General features: G+C 36.1%; 1 protein-coding gene across 44 annotated transcripts in view; it reads left to right on the forward strand.

Annotated features, from left to right (window-relative positions):
* LOC124407219 (microtubule-actin cross-linking factor 1) overlaps positions 1-18,057 on the forward strand; it is a 175,049-nt gene that overhangs the window by 53,344 nt on the left and 103,648 nt on the right. For 17 of the 44 annotated variants that reach the window (XM_046883119.1, XM_046883133.1, XM_046883145.1 and 14 more), the window contains exon 1: positions 10,244-10,756. The exons of 8 other annotated variants lie outside the window; for them this stretch is intronic. In XM_046883119.1, coding sequence (XP_046739075.1) covers positions 10,636-10,756 — 121 coding nt within the window. In that variant the 5' untranslated portion in view covers positions 10,244-10,635. 19 more of the 44 variants (XM_046883152.1, XM_046883155.1, XM_046883120.1 and 16 more) reach the window with 7 other exon arrangements.

Consider the following 18,057-nt stretch of genomic DNA (forward strand, 5'->3'; position numbering starts at 1 on the left):
TATATTGTAACGCTTTTGGGTGTTAGGGAAATTAAATATCATGGGTTCGTTGAGCGATATAAAGAAGTGAACAAGTCAGGCAGAAATTAAAAAAGCATATCGTCGTCCCGAAGCGTTGTTATTGCCTCGCTTATTGTTTATTATACATTTTTATATTGTCCGTTGACCCGAAGAATCACTCGGTCAGTCAAATATTTCTTTTTGCAAATTGTATATTATATTTCAATGTCTTGTTAAAGATAAATGAAATTTGTCTTTTATGTCCTGTTCACAAAAAGAAAGGAAAGGAAACAAAAAAAAAAAAAAAATAATCAACTGGGCGCATAATTCGTTGACAATAGCAGATGTTTTTTTTTTTTTTTTTTTTTTTTATATTTGATCTTGCAGCTCAATTTATACGAACTCGATTCATAATTTTACTGCACATCAATTTATATTATACGACGACGAATAAAATTAACGAAACTCTGAGAAAATATATCATTGGCATTTTTTTTTTTTTGCAACAAAGACAATAAAAAAGATAGATATACATATATTTATTGCTTGCTTGCCTCGAATATTGCGTTCAACGTTGCGATATTTGCCGAAGGGTTTATTTTCTTTTTTTCTTCTCTTCCTTCCTTCTATCCGCAGTTATTATTGTTATCATAATAATCGTCATCGTCATCGTCATCATTATCATCATCATTAATATTATTATTTTCTTGTTCCATCGCTCCAGTTTTAAGACCGGTAATTAGTGACAGCCTATTCATTAACGAAGTTCTGGTTAATTACGTTGAATCGGAGAGCTCAATTCTCGTCTGAAGTTGTTTTATTTTTTCTTTTCTTTCTTTCTTTGTACTTTTTTTTTTTTTTTGTTTTTTTTTATCCTTTTTACTCTTCTTCTTCGTTTTTCATCTCCCTTTTTTTCTCTCTCTCTCTCTCTCTCTCTCTCTCTCTCTGCCCCTTTCTTTTTCGTTTTTCCGCGTGTGTGTGTGTGTGTATGTGTGTGCGTCGTTCGTTGTTTTTTTTTCCTTTTTTTTTCTGGTCTCTTCTCTTCTTCGTTTGCCCCGAACTTGTAGATGCGTATAAGTATATTTTTGCCGCCGCCGCCGCCGCCGCCGCCGGCAAGCTTCCTGCATAAACCGAAGCTCATATGCCTCCTTATTTTCGTTCTCCCCTTTCGTTCGTTCGTTCGTTCGTTCACGTCTAGCAATTATTGCGGTGCTTTCTCTCTTTCTCTCTACCTTATACGCGTTTAAACGCTCCGCGCGACATATATATACATATATATATATATATATTTATAGACGAAGGGGGAAAATAGTTGAAAATTTTTTGTTTCATTCATTAACTCGGCAAGTTGGCGGAACTTTTCTCAAATTTGACGGGGTGACGCTAACCGCGCTTATGTGCAATGTATATACCTATGTATAGTATATCTAATGCGTTATGTTCAGACTGCGCACAATTTCTGCAGAAGCGTGCAGCTTAGTTCACCATCCGTGCGTATAAAAGGCAGATCTTTTGTGACTCTTGGCAGTGTGACGCGAAGAAATGAAATCCGGATAAACTAGGCCAAGGCATTCTACTTCGCATCACACTTTTCATGCCACCCATGCGTACGTGCATGTGTATCGCGGTTTCGTTAAATGTATTCAGAGTAACGACGACACCTCGACTTCTTATCAAGCCGAGATTGTTTCGACAGGTTCTATTCTTTTTTTCTTTTTTGTTTTTCCTCTACGGAGTAAAATTGAGTTTTAACTTTAACGCGTTGCGGAAAATTCTTAATTTCTATACATCGAACAAATCAAATATCAAATATATGAAATTTCTTGGCGTATTCCGAGTGATCCGTATTCTAAGATTTTTATTGAAAAAAAGAAAAATTTCAACCATCTAACTTTCTTAGATGGAAAGGAAATTAGGGCATAACGGATCTGAATTCTTGTCAAGGTTTTTTACCGATTTTGAAACTCTCTAATCCCTGGATTGTTTTTTTTTTTTATTTATCTTGTTTGTCATTACGAAATTCCATGAGAAATGGTTTTTGAGATTTAAAAATGGCGAAAATGACGAGACTTCTTCAAGTCTCGCCGAGACTTCGTACTTATCATCATATCATGTATACTACAAGCGAGAAGGAACAACGGTACTTACTTGAGAGGAGTCATCGCGAATCCCTGTACATTTCTTCTTTACTTCGCGCATCCTGGACCACCCAGTAAGTTGCGATGGGATAATGTCTGGACATGAGCTACACGCGTAGGTACTTTTATTCACCTGTGTGTAGGTATCTACTCGTTTAGGTATCCACCTTCCTCTCCGAGCACGTGGTCATTGACCAACAACGTAGACACAGCTGTCGATAATATACGTGAATGATATGGAAATTTCGCCATTTTATTCTATCTTTCTCTCTCTCTCTCTTTTTTGGTTTAAAAAATACAAATTAAGCTACAATATTTTTCTTCATTTTTCATTATCATCTTGAGGGCATTTAATGATCATGAAAAGAGGGAAAATTTTCTAAATTCGCCAGAAGCTTGTAATTTTTTTGTGCAATCTTCGCATTAAGGTGAATCGAAAAAAAAAAAAAAAAAAAAAACACGCGCAGAAAACAAAAGTCTCGTCAACTGGGGATACTTTTTCCCCAAACAATTGAGTTCGTCGACCTTTGAAACCAGTCATCGTATATCTTACGTATTGAAGTCGATTTGTGGCACCGTTCCAAAAATACCTGCTCAGATTATCTCCCACTCGAAAAAAAAGAGGAGTGTAAAAAAATAAAAAATAGATAGAAACAAAAAAAAAAAAATTGGCACGGAATTTTTAGTTTTTTTTTCTCCCCCCTCACCCGTTACTGCACGTTTGTACAATATTATTACGCGTCTGCCAAATATGATGAAATAATTTTTTGGCTGATGACGATGTAGAAGGTATGCAGCAAGTGTACCTAACTTTACACGTTTAACGGAAATGAAAATAAACGTGTATTTTATTTATATTTTCTGCTGGACCTTGTGCACGTGTCAAATCTCTAGCTTCCGCCAAGTGACGTCTTTACGCTGCTTTTACAGCGTGGAATGGTCTTCGTCTCTTGTACGAACGACGTCGCGGTTAAAATCGATTAGACATCTTCGCAAGTTTCAACCGCACCTTCATTATAATTCCTTAGCAAAGTCTCGCGAAAAGGTATAGTACGTTTAGGTATATACCTACCCTACCTAGTTTGTACCTATGTATACGTATACATGTATGTATACCGGGAGAAGGAGAGAGAGAGAGAGAGAGAGAGAGAGAGAGAGAGAGATAGAGATCTATCTATAGATATGCAACAAGCCTCGACGTCGTACATCCGCAGCCAAGTAAGACTATCCCTAGCCGCTGTACCTACTTCTAGAAACGTATAGGAGCATAGAAAATAGAATTGTGCAGGTTATAATGTGCCAGGGAATGAGTGTTCAAAGTGTCTGTTTGACGCTCGAAGTGCGAGGCAAAAACGCGATTCATCTTAGTGGAATTATTGGTCACGGATTGATCCTGTAATTTTCGACACAGATTTAACCACCGGACGATTTGCACTTCAAACTATTTCCATATCAACGTCGAGCGAACAGCGATTTAATACCGCTTGTTTTACTATATATGTATAGGAATTAGATGAAGTTTTACGAAGAAGAATTTTGATTTGATCACAGAATTAACAATGAGTATGAATAGGTGAATTGCAGTCTATGACGTTTGAAATTTCACGCGGCATTTCACGCGAACTGCTGCTGTGATTAGAAAATATTCCAAATGTTAAGTTGAATTGATCGTACTTGTAGTTAATGTTCGAGATCTCGATCCGACAATCTTTTCATTATTAATTAAATCTCATAAAATAGTTATCACTTATTATGAATATCTAATTTAGGAGAATAAGAATCCCGAACGGATATGTGCTATGAATCGTCGTCTTTGAGTTCAATATGAATGTCAAGAAAGAAGTAATAATTTACGTGCTACAACGTGTCTCTTCTTGAATTCAAAAAAATTTGTGAAAAAATTGAAAAATCAAATTAGCTCGATCTTACAAATAACATACAGAACGCTTTCTTTTTATAGAATCTTTCCATCGATCTGAACAAACTTTTTTTGGGGGGGGGGGGGGGGGGGGGGTGTAACGGTGAAAAGTGGCAGTTTATTTTTTTTAAGGAAACAGCAACATTACGAGTTTCCCTTTTAATTTCTTGGAATATTTAATCGCGTGATTATTTATCGAGTTTGAAGTTTTTGGTAATCCTACCTTCCTCTCCGACTACGTAACGTATCTTCTAACATTTCACACTGGCACTTGATCCTGCAGCTGCAGCGATCATCGCTTGGGCGAAACTTGAATCCAAAAATCCACTTGACCATACGCCGTTCGTTTTTCATGACTCTCTTTAATAAAAGCGGCACTTTCGTTAATAGTTTGAGGTTTTCAATTAACTGACAATGTGTTTAGTTATTCAGATATCCCGTCTTGAAACTTGGGTGCAGCAGTAGATTCTCTAGAGTTGAACGTAGAATAATGTGATCTTCAAGTACCTACAGGCGGATCTTCGCCGCTCTCAAGATAATCTCCGAGAAGAGCTGTTTACGCCTGCTGCCTGTTGATCTTTTTTTATCTGGGAATTCAGTTACGGGAAATATAATTAAACAGATATCGCTTGCATGTTATGGGTGTAATAATGTTAACGTGTATAAACGTTGACTGTTTAGATAATAATTAATATTCTCTCTATGAAATGTTTCAGGAATTTTTACGAATAAGCATGTATATAGTTAAATTGCGAAGCTCATCGACGTTTACTTCCATTTGTTATTCATATTATATTGATTTGCTGAAGTGTAAGAAAGCTTTTTAAGGAATTTAGCATTCTTTTTACTTCATTGATATTGTCGTAGTGTTTAAATAACACTTGAATCAAATACCCTTTTCATAGCGACGTCTCAGTTACTCGAAGAACTTCAAACATTGCCGGTGATCGTATTTTTCGCAAAAAGAAAAAAAGAAAAAAAAAAAAAAAAACGTACGTCGTTTAATTTCTTAATTGTCACAAGTCTTGTTATTGTTTGTTCAAGTTACATATCGTTGAGAAAATTGTAGGTATGTCAAGGTGGTAATAAAATCATCAGTCCAAAGTTCTATTCTTTGCTCCTTTTGCATTTTGGCAATGACCGCAACGGCCAATTTTCTACCTGCTGCCATGCTTCTAAGCACTTGTGTAGAAATATCCGTTGGCCAACGGCTCTGTCAGTCTTCGTACACCTTCAACTAATCGCCAGTCTCCTTTTGGCGACGCCGAAATCCTTCCTGGAAGAAACCAGGTCCGTACAATTTGCAATACCGAACTCGAGACTATACTTCCAACGAGTGATCGTGGTTCTCCGAGTCTTGAATGAATTTCTATTCACGCGTGATGTACGCATAATATGTACGTATGTTGCACAACGCGGTTTTGCAAAGGGGAATAAAAGTCGAGTCAGTTTCAATTCTTCTCTCACTTCCTCATGCTTCGTTCATAATTCCGTTTAAGCGATTGTCTGAGAAAATTATTTTTAACATATGATACGAGCTGTAGGTTGACGCGTTTCGATTTGAATAATCATGGTGTTTGTTTTTTTTTTTGCACATTTATTTTACCTTTAATCCCTTCACCCTTTTCACTTTCGTACAAACATTCTGTTGAAAATTATGTATAATATGACGTACCTTTGGCGGAAGTTGATCGTTTTTTAAGAGTTTAAACTGGTTTGTAAAAAAATTTGAAACTTGCTTATCGACAAACTGCATTATGCGCAATAAATTATATGTATGTTTAATTTATTATTCATTTATCGTGTCCACGCTTCGCGCACTTATCGAAGTCTCTTGTGGGCACAGTATTGAGACGATTATTTTAGTACTCGTATTTAATGAGGCATGTACATAGCTTATATCTCTTGTACCTACGTACGACGAAATCGAGAGATAAATGTCGCCGGTTCCTGACACCCGCGATCCTTGATTACACAGTCGATTTATTATGTCGACTGATATCCGCTCGGTCTAATTCGAAGGTGAAGGGAAATTTTATGCACTGAAATATAGTGATTGTGTCGCGATTTATCTGCATAACGGTTCAACTCTTGTGCCGTTCGTGAAAAAAGTCGATTTATCGATTATCCACATTTTTATTTTTGCCACAAAAAAAGTTACGAATTAGATAAAACAATGAATAATCAGATAAGTGATAACGTGTAGAACAAAGTGAGGAAGAAAAAAAATTTGTTAATTACAGAATTTATTTTTCACTATCCCACGAGAGACAATTTTATTCTTATTACACTCATAAATTATTGAACATACAGAGAGTGACGGGGATAAAAATAATTTTATTTTTACAACTGGTATTGATACTTTTTACAATTATATGTAACATGCTAAACAATTGCAGGATAATATTTGCGATTAAATTGAGGATTGAAACGAATAGTCACGTAAAGAAAAGATTTCGGGAATCAAGTAAAAATTGTTTCAAGTTATTAAAATTTGTTTTTATTTTTGCAATCGAATTTTTCCATCATGTTATTATTGAACCGAAATTCCTGAGAATGAAGCAAACAATTTTATCTTTGAAAATAAAGGTTAATCGAAGTACATCAATTGTCATTAATTATTCATAAATTTGTTAAACGTGTTCATTGAATGTGGCAATAAAATTTTCCACCATCGACAGTGGATGGAAAATGCATAAAATTTATTTTTATCCACCGATGCGTAATAATTCGTTGTAAAAGTCGCACGTAACTTAGGTGCGTAATGAAATTCTTGAAATTTCCAACATGTCGCGGAATTGATTCACACCGATCATCGCAAGTATGAGATACATCCGTCGTCGCTACTCGTCACACAAAGTCTCTCGATTATTATAATTAAAGAGGAGAATCGCAGAAAGCTGTGAGCATTCCTGGAACGAATTAAAAAAAAAAAAAAAAAAATTTAACTGTTTTTTTTCTTCGTTTCGTAGTTTTATTTGTTACTTTTGAATTGTAAAAAAGAGAGAAAAAATTGAAAAATGCCGTTCAAAATTAGTCCTTTTTAATTTTTCACTTCAATCGTCATCGTTCTCTGTCTCGAACTCGACTAAATATCCATAAATATTTTACCGTATATATATACATATATATACAATAATAACATTATTAGTATTTATGCAGTAGCCGAACCTACGCGGTATGGAAAAATTCTGATTTCTCGATCATGCATATATTATACGTATAAAATACACGATACTTATATATATATATATACATATATGCAATAAAAGGCAACAGCTACGCGCACATTTTATTATAGTGAAAACCGCGCCTGTTTCACAGCAGAAATGTGGCCAGATTACGCGCGTTAGAAAGAAACCGCGTGCGCGTGATAAAACCATATCTGCCTGCTTGCCTGCCCCCCCCCCCCCCCCCCCCCCCGCCCTCTCCCAGCAACAACAACCGCAAAGCACTAATGCGTTTCGAGGCGTAATTGGCCGATCGGCGGCACCAACGGAACTCTGTCTCCCTCCCTCCCTCTCTCTCCCTCACCCACACCCACACACCGTTCGCCTCGGTATTACCATATGGGGGATCCTGTTCCTCGTGTGCCTCAGAGGAGGTTCTGGGTGTTCCGACCACGCGACCTACGGCCAGTCCTCAGCGAGTCCTCGGCGAGCCTCGCTCGAGATCCGCATGCATCGCCTTAGAGACATTATTCACTCGGCACACTCGCTCGTAGCTACTTCGCTCGACGCTAATTCTCATCCGTGTAGCCGTTAGTGCGAATCGCTAGCGCATCTCTCGGTTTTCTAATTTTTTTCAAATCACCCTGTATTTTCATTTATTTATACCGTTCGATGTTTTTATACGGTGAAATTTATCTCATTGCGATGATGATGTAATGATAATTAAAACGTGTAAATCGAGTGTTTTTTTTTTTTGTTCTACTTTTGGATACAGAAGGATTTTACGTTGGGACAGGTCAGTTTTCTCAGCTCTCGTTCGTTTCATTCGCACTTACCTTAACCTATCCTCTTTAAATTATCATTTTAAACTTCATTCTCGCTGTTTCTTCTGCTGCTCTTGTGTTTTTTTTTTTTTTTTTTTTTTTTTTTTTTTTTTTCTTTCGTTTTCGTTTTCTGTAGTTTTTCCCACTTTTACAATATGTCGGTTAGGTTTCTTCTTTTATTTTTTCCTTCCGACAACTTTCTTCGATAAACTTAAGCATACAAATTTGCCGTTACTTCATTTCGTATCGTTTCAAATGTTTCGATTCCTTGTATTTATAGAAACGTAAAATTTCTCTTCGGTCATTTTTACTATTTGTATTATATATTTCAAATGTATTCCGCGTTGCAGTAAGTTAAACATTGCAAAGTATACTTGGAGGAAAAAATTTCTTTCAACAGCTAAAAGCTGTGCAGTAAGTATACATGCATATATGTATACTCGTGTACAGGTGTAGAAAGATTTTTAACGCGGATTCGTTTCGAATTTAGAAATTAGTTTTGGTCACGGTTGAGTTATTTTGTATTATTATACTTGAAACTTAAACACCTGACTGATTGTGAGATCAATGCTGTCTTCGTGAGGACGGTTTTACAGATTACATATTAGCTGGACGTGAGGAGAATCGGAATATCCGCTGCGCAGCATCTCAAATGATATTAATGAAGAATTAGAATCGTGAAATCGGTGAGAACGATTTGTGAATACTTAACGTCGATTTCGTCGTCGTCGTCGTCGTCGTCGTCGTCGGTTGAACTGTCAAATCGCCCGAAGCTTTTCCATATTACTTGAGAATCGTGAGAATTCCACTTCTCTGACCCATATTCCCATCCAGCCATCAAGCTTCTACAACATCCATTCTTTCATCCTTTTTCTCGTATTTTATTTATATTTATTCTTTTCATTCGTACAGTGTCAAGTGAGACGTCGTCGCGTCACAGCTGCTGATCATCGTAAGAAAAATCGCATACGTGCACGCAATTCAAGATAAAATTCGACAGAAGAAGAACGCGCGGGAAACGGTTGTGAAAAAAGATTTGTGCAAATATATATATATATATATATATATATATATATACATTACAGAGACGTTGAACTGCAACTCGGTTTGCCACATCGCCGCCTAGACTTTACACCGTAATAATACCATAATAACATTAATAACAAGAAGAATAATATATAAACATTATAATTTAATAATTCTGACTGAAGATTTTTCCAAGTTGAGCAACAGTGAAAGAGAAATAAGGAAAGATATATACCAAGTATAATACGAATAATTTGATACCTTCCTGTTGTTACAGTAAAAAAGATTACACAGATTATCCTGGTGAATTGTTGAAAAAAGTGCCATAATTACACCGTCAAGTTGGAATATTTAACAGATTATTGATACAGGAACATATTAATTATTAAGAGTAACGCGAAAGAAAACGAGCAATAGTAACTAACGAATTAACGAGAAAATAAAAAGAAGAATATCTTAAACAAGTAACAATGAAGAACGTGCAACGACCTATGTAAAGAAATATATTTGAATCATTGTGTTAAATTTGCAAACTTTTATTTGCCTAAAAAAAAAAAACCCCCTGGGAAGAAAAGTTTGTATTATTTATCTTTATATGTAATTCTAATAACTTATCAGCATAGAGGAAAGGTGTAACGATATACGAGGAAAAGGAAGAAATAATAATAATAATAATAATAATAATAATATAATAAAAAAAAACTTACACATATCTACGACTAAACTAAAGTAAGAAGAAATCGAAAGAGACGAGAAATCTTATAAATTAAACGCACGTCGTTCTGCGAGTATTGCAAAAAAATTTTAATTACCCCGAAAAATTTTGCAATACTTTGTAAAAACCGAAGTGTGATTTAGGATTGATTTGACGGTCGATGGAATACGAATCGATTGAAATAAGAAAAAAAAAGGCAGAATCTACTTAAGTCGACGAATTTATCCAATCAACATATCCTCAGAGAGAATAATTTGCAATTTTTTAAGGCAGTATTAAAAACGCGATAAGGAGAAAGAAAAAATAATATATCTATATATATATATATATATATATATATACATATAACTACACCATACTTGGCAACGCTTATTAATCATAATAATAATAACAACAAAAATAATAATTATATAAACAAAAATATACAAAACATATACATATAAACCGTACTCTTAGCCTGAAACGCAACGAATATTAAAACAGATAGAGAAATTTAAAGAAAAAAGGAAAAAAGAAGAAGGATTAAAATATTTCTAACAAACGAAAACGACTAAAAGTCTAATTAAATCAAAGTGAATTCCGCATCGACGAATAAGGCAAAAAAAAAAATTCCGACATAATCAAAAGTGTGTAACGGATAAAGAAAAGAAAGAAAAAAAAAAAAAAAAAAATTCATCCTTTCTCCAAGTGCGCGCGAAGAAAGCAAGGATCGAACGATGTTTCGATAATCGTTCGTCCGTTCGTTAATTCCAACCGATAATTCGAATTCGAGTGTGTCGATATCGTGAAATCACGAATTTCCACGAGGTATATACACCTAATATAAACGAATAAAAGTGAAACCATGTCGACGCAGGCTTACTACAAGGAGCGTCTCGGCTTTGATCCTGCGGACACGATAGCCGAGCATCATCGCGAGCAGCGCTCCCAGCACGGCTACGAGGAATCCTTGTCAAAGTTCAAAGGTCAGAACGGTGCAGCTTCGAATCACAGATATGGAAATACTATCGGCAATGACGAGGAACTGGACCAACAAAACTCAGCGGCAAACTCCCAGGCTTGCTGGGGTTGTTGGGCCATGTTCATCGAGGCTCACGGTAGGTGTTGTATTGCTGGGGCACAGAAAACATCCCAACATTGTTTTCTTGTCAATATCTCTATATGTGTAAACGAGTGGTTTTTTTTTGGTGCGTTGCTTTACTAGAATTTTCATTTTACTTTAATTTTTTAGTTTACCTAATACTTTTGTTGTTTGTTTGGCTATTTTTTTTTTTTTTTTTTTCCTAATTCTATAGTCTTACGTTGTAGATACAATGAAATTGTGTATCTCAATGTCTCGTTTCAATTAGAATTCTTTACAGATATGTGCTTTTCAAATTAATACTTCACCGAGGTTTAGAATAACTTACATATATGTAACGTAGAGTCTTAGTTTCATTTTCTTGTTTTTTTTTTCTTTTTTCTTCATCATCGATTTTTATCGAGCTGTTAGACAAACAAACAAACAAACAAACAAAAAAGAAAAACACAAAATCAATAAAATAATTTGAAATTGCTTCACGTCATTTACGATGTTGAAAGCAATAAATACCAACAGCTCGTAATTATCGCGGTGTCAAACATAATATAACATGTCAAAAAGCTATCGATGTTGTACATTAATTCGGCATGGTGTGAAAAACGTTTTTTTTTTTTTCCTTACTTACTTACTTCATTGAAATTTTGTAATTTATATATACATGTTTATAACTTCAACTAATTATCTGTTTTTGTGGGTCGGGAAGAAAAAGATGAGAAATTTTTAAGATTTTCAAACTGGCTCCGTAATTTCGCGATATAACAACGTTAAATATATAATTGCGGAACTCGGACGGGATTGTTAAAAATAAACATTTATTATCTTCCACGTGTTTCCTGCCATGTTAGTTACAATTACAGATTAACAAACTGTCATTGCTGTGAGAAAGAATAGAACGAAGCTGACGGTTAAATAATTAATTTTTTTCAATCTGGCTCGTCGTCATCGTACACTTTAGAGTATCATTCGTATTACTTGCTACAATTATCGACGAATTAAGCAATTTAGACAATTTGTTAGAACGCTCCTTTCTTTTCTTTCTTGCTCCACCAATTTCCAAATTGATACTCTTCACCATCTCAACTGCAGTCATTTATCGCACCTAACTCTCTCTCGTCGACACAGAGTATCGTTTCAATTATTTCCGGCCATCGTTTTCTTCTTTAAAGATATTTTTTTTTTTAATTCTTTTGGATATAATTTTTCATTCAAGCCAGTTTGAAAAATTTCTAACGCAGTTTTCACGCGTGTTTTATGTCAAAATGAACAACTTCGAAAGCTTTCGTACACACGGTTTTTTTGCATACGCACGAAGAAAACATATACATATAGAGACGGCCATGCGACACGTACCGTCGAGTTAACTCGGCTTTCTTTTTTTTTTCTTTTCTTTTTTTTTTCTTTAGTCTCATATAAGATTAATGATTAAACCATTTATATGTATTAACCTGCAGTATTTTTTAGCCAATTTAACAAAGCCCGCGAAAGGCTGCGCTGTTGTGTTTTTTTTTTTTTTTATTTTCAGTTTCGCTATCTGTTTTCAAGGATATTTTCTATCGGCTGAAAATTTTTCATGATGACTAACGCAGCTTTTCGAATCATGCGTATATATATATATATATATATATATATATGTATGTTCGTATATTATACAGGAATTAAATACCGTCTCGATATTGACTTTGAGACTATGAAATTGAAACATCCGCAAATTTGCAACGAACGTTTCGCTGAATCACTCGACCGTGCGAATCTGCGCATCTGATCATCTGATCATTGAATACGACGCATGCCGGAAATTTCTGACGTAGTTATAATAAAGTGTGTAACAACGTTCGGATTTCTTTCGTGAAATCTCGGACTTTTCGAATGGGGAGATCGTCTATACGGAGTGGAATCTTTCACTGAATATTAAAACAGACTCAGCTAACTGGAAAAGTTCATTCGAAGCTATAGTTTGAATCGCGACTTTCTAACACGGCTTTGAAAGCGAAAATTGGTGTACATACATATACATAATTGTTAATCAGATGTGTTTTATATTTGAACACCCGGTATGAAATCGATACCGCGATATCGTTACTGATAAGACAAAACACAGTGTGTATACTTGGCTGAAGTTAACGTTGTAGGAAACCTACAATGAACTTCACACAATAAACTATTGACCAGATCGTTTATGATGAGTATTAGGCCGGTTCAGAAAAGGGTCAGTATTTTAGATTTCGTCTTTCTCCAAATTTCTTGTATTTTTTTACTTGAAAAAAAACTGATAATAATAATATTATAAACTTTCAAATATTTAAATATTTCACTCCTCTTTATTTTTCTCGTTGCTTTCATAACAGACGAAAGGTCAAGCGAAACTGGAGGAGTGCGAGCTAATGTTGAATACTGTCTCATCGGATTATTAATTTTTTCTTTCAAGACTTTGGTGAAATTTTTCGTTCAAAGAGGGGAAAAAAAAAAAAAAAAAAAAAAAAATTAGAAATCTCTGTTCTTACACAAACTTTTTGATTCGTAATAAAAAATATAACCACTGAAGGATTTGAGAACATCTCAATTTTCAAATTACCGAAAATAGTGTTTTTTCAAAATTTCAACGTCGTTGAGGCAATAGTGAAAAATTTTTTACGGACCAGCTATGTTGGGTGAGTTATTTTTTCGCGAAAAAGTACGAGAGAATCTCAAAGTACTTAGAGCGATTTCTCAAAAAGGGCGTTCTCTGAATCGCCCTATTGGGCATACGCGACGAAATTTTTTTTATCCAAAACTGCATCAGCAATAGCAACGGTAACAATTATCCGTAATTAACAGCTAGCAACTAAGTACCGATTCGAGGTATCGTCGCGTTATTGGATACCCGTATCGGCATAAATTCACCTCCATTTATCAGACAGATTGTGTTGCCACTGTTCAGCTGGAGGGATTATTTATATTCATTATTCATCCTGACGCATCTATTACGTCATCGCTTTGATTTCTCTGCATGATGTTTATCGTCAGACACAGTGCTGGACGTTCGACGAGTGGCTCTGATTATGCCGCCATTGCTAGACTGGTCCCCTATACACTCCATACTCGTATCTTCATTCGGGTTCATTACGCGCTATTTCACCGGCTACACCTTTTATTAGGTAGGTAGGTAGGTGTGTATGCCTGTAACATACCTCGATCGAATCACTCTTATGGCGCTGAATACAACGTAGCTTCTGTAGCCACCGCCTAAACGCCATTGCGGGGAAAGTCTCGGGACGAATCCGTGTGACGAGAATTTTAAAACAGCCTTGGCTAGGTCGTCGTTTTTACGTTTCTTCTTTACCGTTTATACACGCGACATCGTCGAGGATCTCTCGACGATGCTTTCATTGGATCTTACTGTGATGTCGGCTGATGTGGAGACACTTTTCGAAACGTTGCGCGTTGCGACGTGACGACGTGACGGAAGGACAACCCTTCTCTCGTTGTTATTTCGTAGTACCTACCTACCTGCGTGCGACGCAATGCCCATAACCATCATAATAACCATGCGACGACAAGTCGGTATACCTACACGCTTTGGGTTGGTTTCACTTCTTCGAAAAGCAGGTTCTTCGCTCTCGACCCTTGGACACGCACCGGGTGCATTCATTCGTTTGGTTGGTGGAACCGGAAACTACGTGAAATGTACGTGTACGTGATATAGGTATGCTTACACGCAGTCCGCTTAAGAATGTCGGTTTTGTTTCGCTCGCTATTTTAACCATACGTGTGTCTTCTCTGGAGGATGTTTACAGTGAAAAGAAAAATTTGTGTCAACATTTCGAACCATTGCTAGTATCTGTCTTTTCTTTTTTCATCATCTTTCAAACTCCAGAAAAGAATAATCGAAAATCTTGGCAAATTTCATTGCTGCTCGTCGATTTTGTTCACAAATATGATATTATCGTAGCGTCTGAAATGTTGTTATCGAAATTTGCAGAAACTGGTTGAGTTTTGCAGTTGCAGGAAAACCTGTAAGGGTTGGATTTACCATAACGAACTTCGAGCCTATATTATAGCCGCTCAACGTGCAAATATTAACGACTGTGTCGAGTTCTCGAGGGATTAGTTTAATGACGACAAGTTGAGTATAAAAATCATTGAAATAATCGCGAATTTACAAGGAAAATTAGATTAACAAAAATTTCATAATCGAGCATTCTTTTGACTGTTTAAAATGAAAATGAATATAATCTTTGTAATTTGCTTTGCTAAGCAATCGACCGATGAATTCGTTCGTGCTTCTGCTAATTCTTCTTCTTATTTTTCTTCTTCTTCTTCTTCTTCTTCTTCTTCTTCTTCTTGTACCGTGCGAGCATAACGCGATCTCCTGTCGTTTCTCCTTCGCTTTTTCAACTACCGTTTCATCCGGTCGACACAGCACGGCAGTTAATTACATAGAATGAGTAGCGAGAGTCGATTGTCTAACAAATCATTAATTGAGTATAACGGAGATATTTGCGGAACGAATTCGCAAGCTCCTCTACTGTACACAGGGTACCTACTTCATCAGCTGTATAACAGTATACATAATTTACTATGCGGAAAAGGTATTCAACCTATGAATTGAATGATGTCAACGTCTCTCCTTCGAGCTTGCCAAGAATACGTTTCTTGTTGTTCACTCGTGTATTTTTCCTCCTATCTACTGTCACCGTAATCGCATTACGACGTTATTATTCTTCCCATTTACTTACCTATGCAACATATCTACTCAACCATGGCGTGGCTGACTGTAATTTAGCGCCATGGCGAAGAAGAACCTTCGCCAAGAACCGGGTCAGTCAGCAGCTTGCAAGCGAATTGAAGTTATCTGTGACGGAAGCAGGTGTGCTCCCTTGATATAGCTCATTTGCTGGTATTTACTCTATGACCCATAACCATATATATATATATATATATATATATATATATATATATATATATACGCTTTTCCACAACACGGTACGATTTGGAAACTCACACTTCTTCACAGCCTGAAAGCATAACCCTGTAATCCGCAGGTAAAGACGAAGAAAAAATTAGAAAATTAATGGCCCCCTTACCGTGCGGGGATTAGTAGCTAAAGTCCCTATTAGTCATCGACGTCGCTTGTCTTCGGGAATAACACTTACGAATTTTAACCTTCGTCTCGTCACTCGTCGGTTACTCATCAAATCACGTTTTGCAACAACATTGCAAATTCTGTACAACGCACGCGTTTATTGCCCATTTTTAAGTCGGTCACTCGGCGTGATTAGGTTAGGTTGGATCGGACTCACCTTGGTCACATGCTACTAATTACCAACGTAAGGAGGATCTAGACGAGGTCATCACGGTATGGAGTAATTAGAATTTCTAGGAACGTTCATAAAAAATAAAGAGTATTTCTCTTAACGTTGCGCAAAGACATACAAGATTGGGAAAAGGACAGGGAAAAGATGAAGTCATCTTGCGTGCTTGGAGAGTTTACAGAATGTACGGAAACTTTGAAATTCTTTGACACACCTTGAATGAGGGTGAACACGAGCTTTTTCTTTTCGGAAAATCAAGACCTACGTACACATATGTTTAAATATACTTTTCATTCCTATTCCAAATTCATCTTGGAGCCACCGTGTCAAAAGTCCGTCGCTGTTTAGTCTGAATCACATGGCATCGGTTCGAAAAACAAATCGCCCGAGGCACGGTTTAACGGAAGTTACCTCCTGGAGTGTATAAAATTTTAACTGTGCAGCTTCTCAGACCCTCGTCGTTCGTCGTCGTCGTCGTCGTCGTCGTCTAGATTCCATAACGAGTTTTAGATCGTTCCGCTTGATTTTCTAACGCGTGTATATCAACACGAAGATCGTCTGCAACTTGAAACTGTGCAACGCTTGGACCACGTGCTTTTAAAACCTTACACATTATTGTATATACCGAATGGTTTGCGGTTATAGAAATATCTGTACCAGTGATGTATATGTTGGTAATAACAACGTGTATTATACGAAGCTTGAGATAAAAAGAAATATAGTATGCTGGCCACGTGCCGCCGTATAAACCGAGGACTTGCAGCGGTGCAATGAATGCAAGCTTTGTACGAAACACGAAAACCCCATTATCATTCTTAATATACGACGATGCGTGTGTTATATATGTATGTACTATACGCACGTTGTTGGACGTGCAACGTGCGACCTGCGGATATAATACAAACAAGCACGTTCAAGCATACCTTTGGGTATATATAATATTGCAGACCGTGCGACAAGCGAGTCCAAGATTGAACGAGTGCCGCTTCTGAGGATCGTTCCGTGTTTTCTCTCTTTTTCTCTCTCTTTCTCTCTTTCACAGAGCTATTTTCATTATTCTACGCTTTCCTGTATTAACACATTTCGTTTCGTGAAATATATGTATACGTTATTTGTACGGTAAATTTGTGACGTGTATAGGTAGGGAAATCGACAAATCGTTATTGTTATTATTATTATTATAGTACTTAGGGAAGAATTTCTCCTTAATTATTCATATATATATATATATATATATATATGTATACGTACTATACAGACCCTTCAATTTATCACACGTCGTAACGAGACGCGGTTAATTAGGCTAAGCTAACGGTGAATAATTATTATTTCTTGTAAGAAACGCATGGAAGTTTGTCGTGCTCTGAAATAACTATGAAAATTTTTCATCATTTTTATTCTCATCTCTTGGAGGGACTAGGAAAATGTTCAAGAGATAAATTAGTCATTCGGGTAATTGTCAGACGGTTTCCAGTAATCGTGGGAATTCCAAATGACACGGGATTACCTATGTCATGAAATTTTAATTCCCTCAGATTCCTAGAGATGTTTTTTTTTTTTTTTTTTTTTTTTTTTTTTTTTTTTTTTTTTTTTTTTTTTTCTATACTCACCATTTCGAATTAATCACTTGACACAAAACTTTGTATAATCGTATTTTTATATTCCTACCTCTACAATGAATGAAAGAAAAATAGAATTATACAACAAATTGATATCATACGTGTGTACATGTATATTATATAAAGTATGTCCGATATTTATTATTATATATATATATATCGTTGTTCGATCCGTTAGATATTTTTGGCCGATAACGAGACATGCGATACGTTATACCGGAGAACGTACCCTCGGGATATATAAAACGGGTATTATTCAGCTGACGATGAGAGTT

Source organism: Diprion similis, chromosome 6, assembly GCF_021155765.1.
Source record: "Diprion similis isolate iyDipSimi1 chromosome 6, iyDipSimi1.1, whole genome shotgun sequence".
Taxonomy (NCBI): Eukaryota; Metazoa; Arthropoda; class Insecta; order Hymenoptera; family Diprionidae; genus Diprion; species Diprion similis.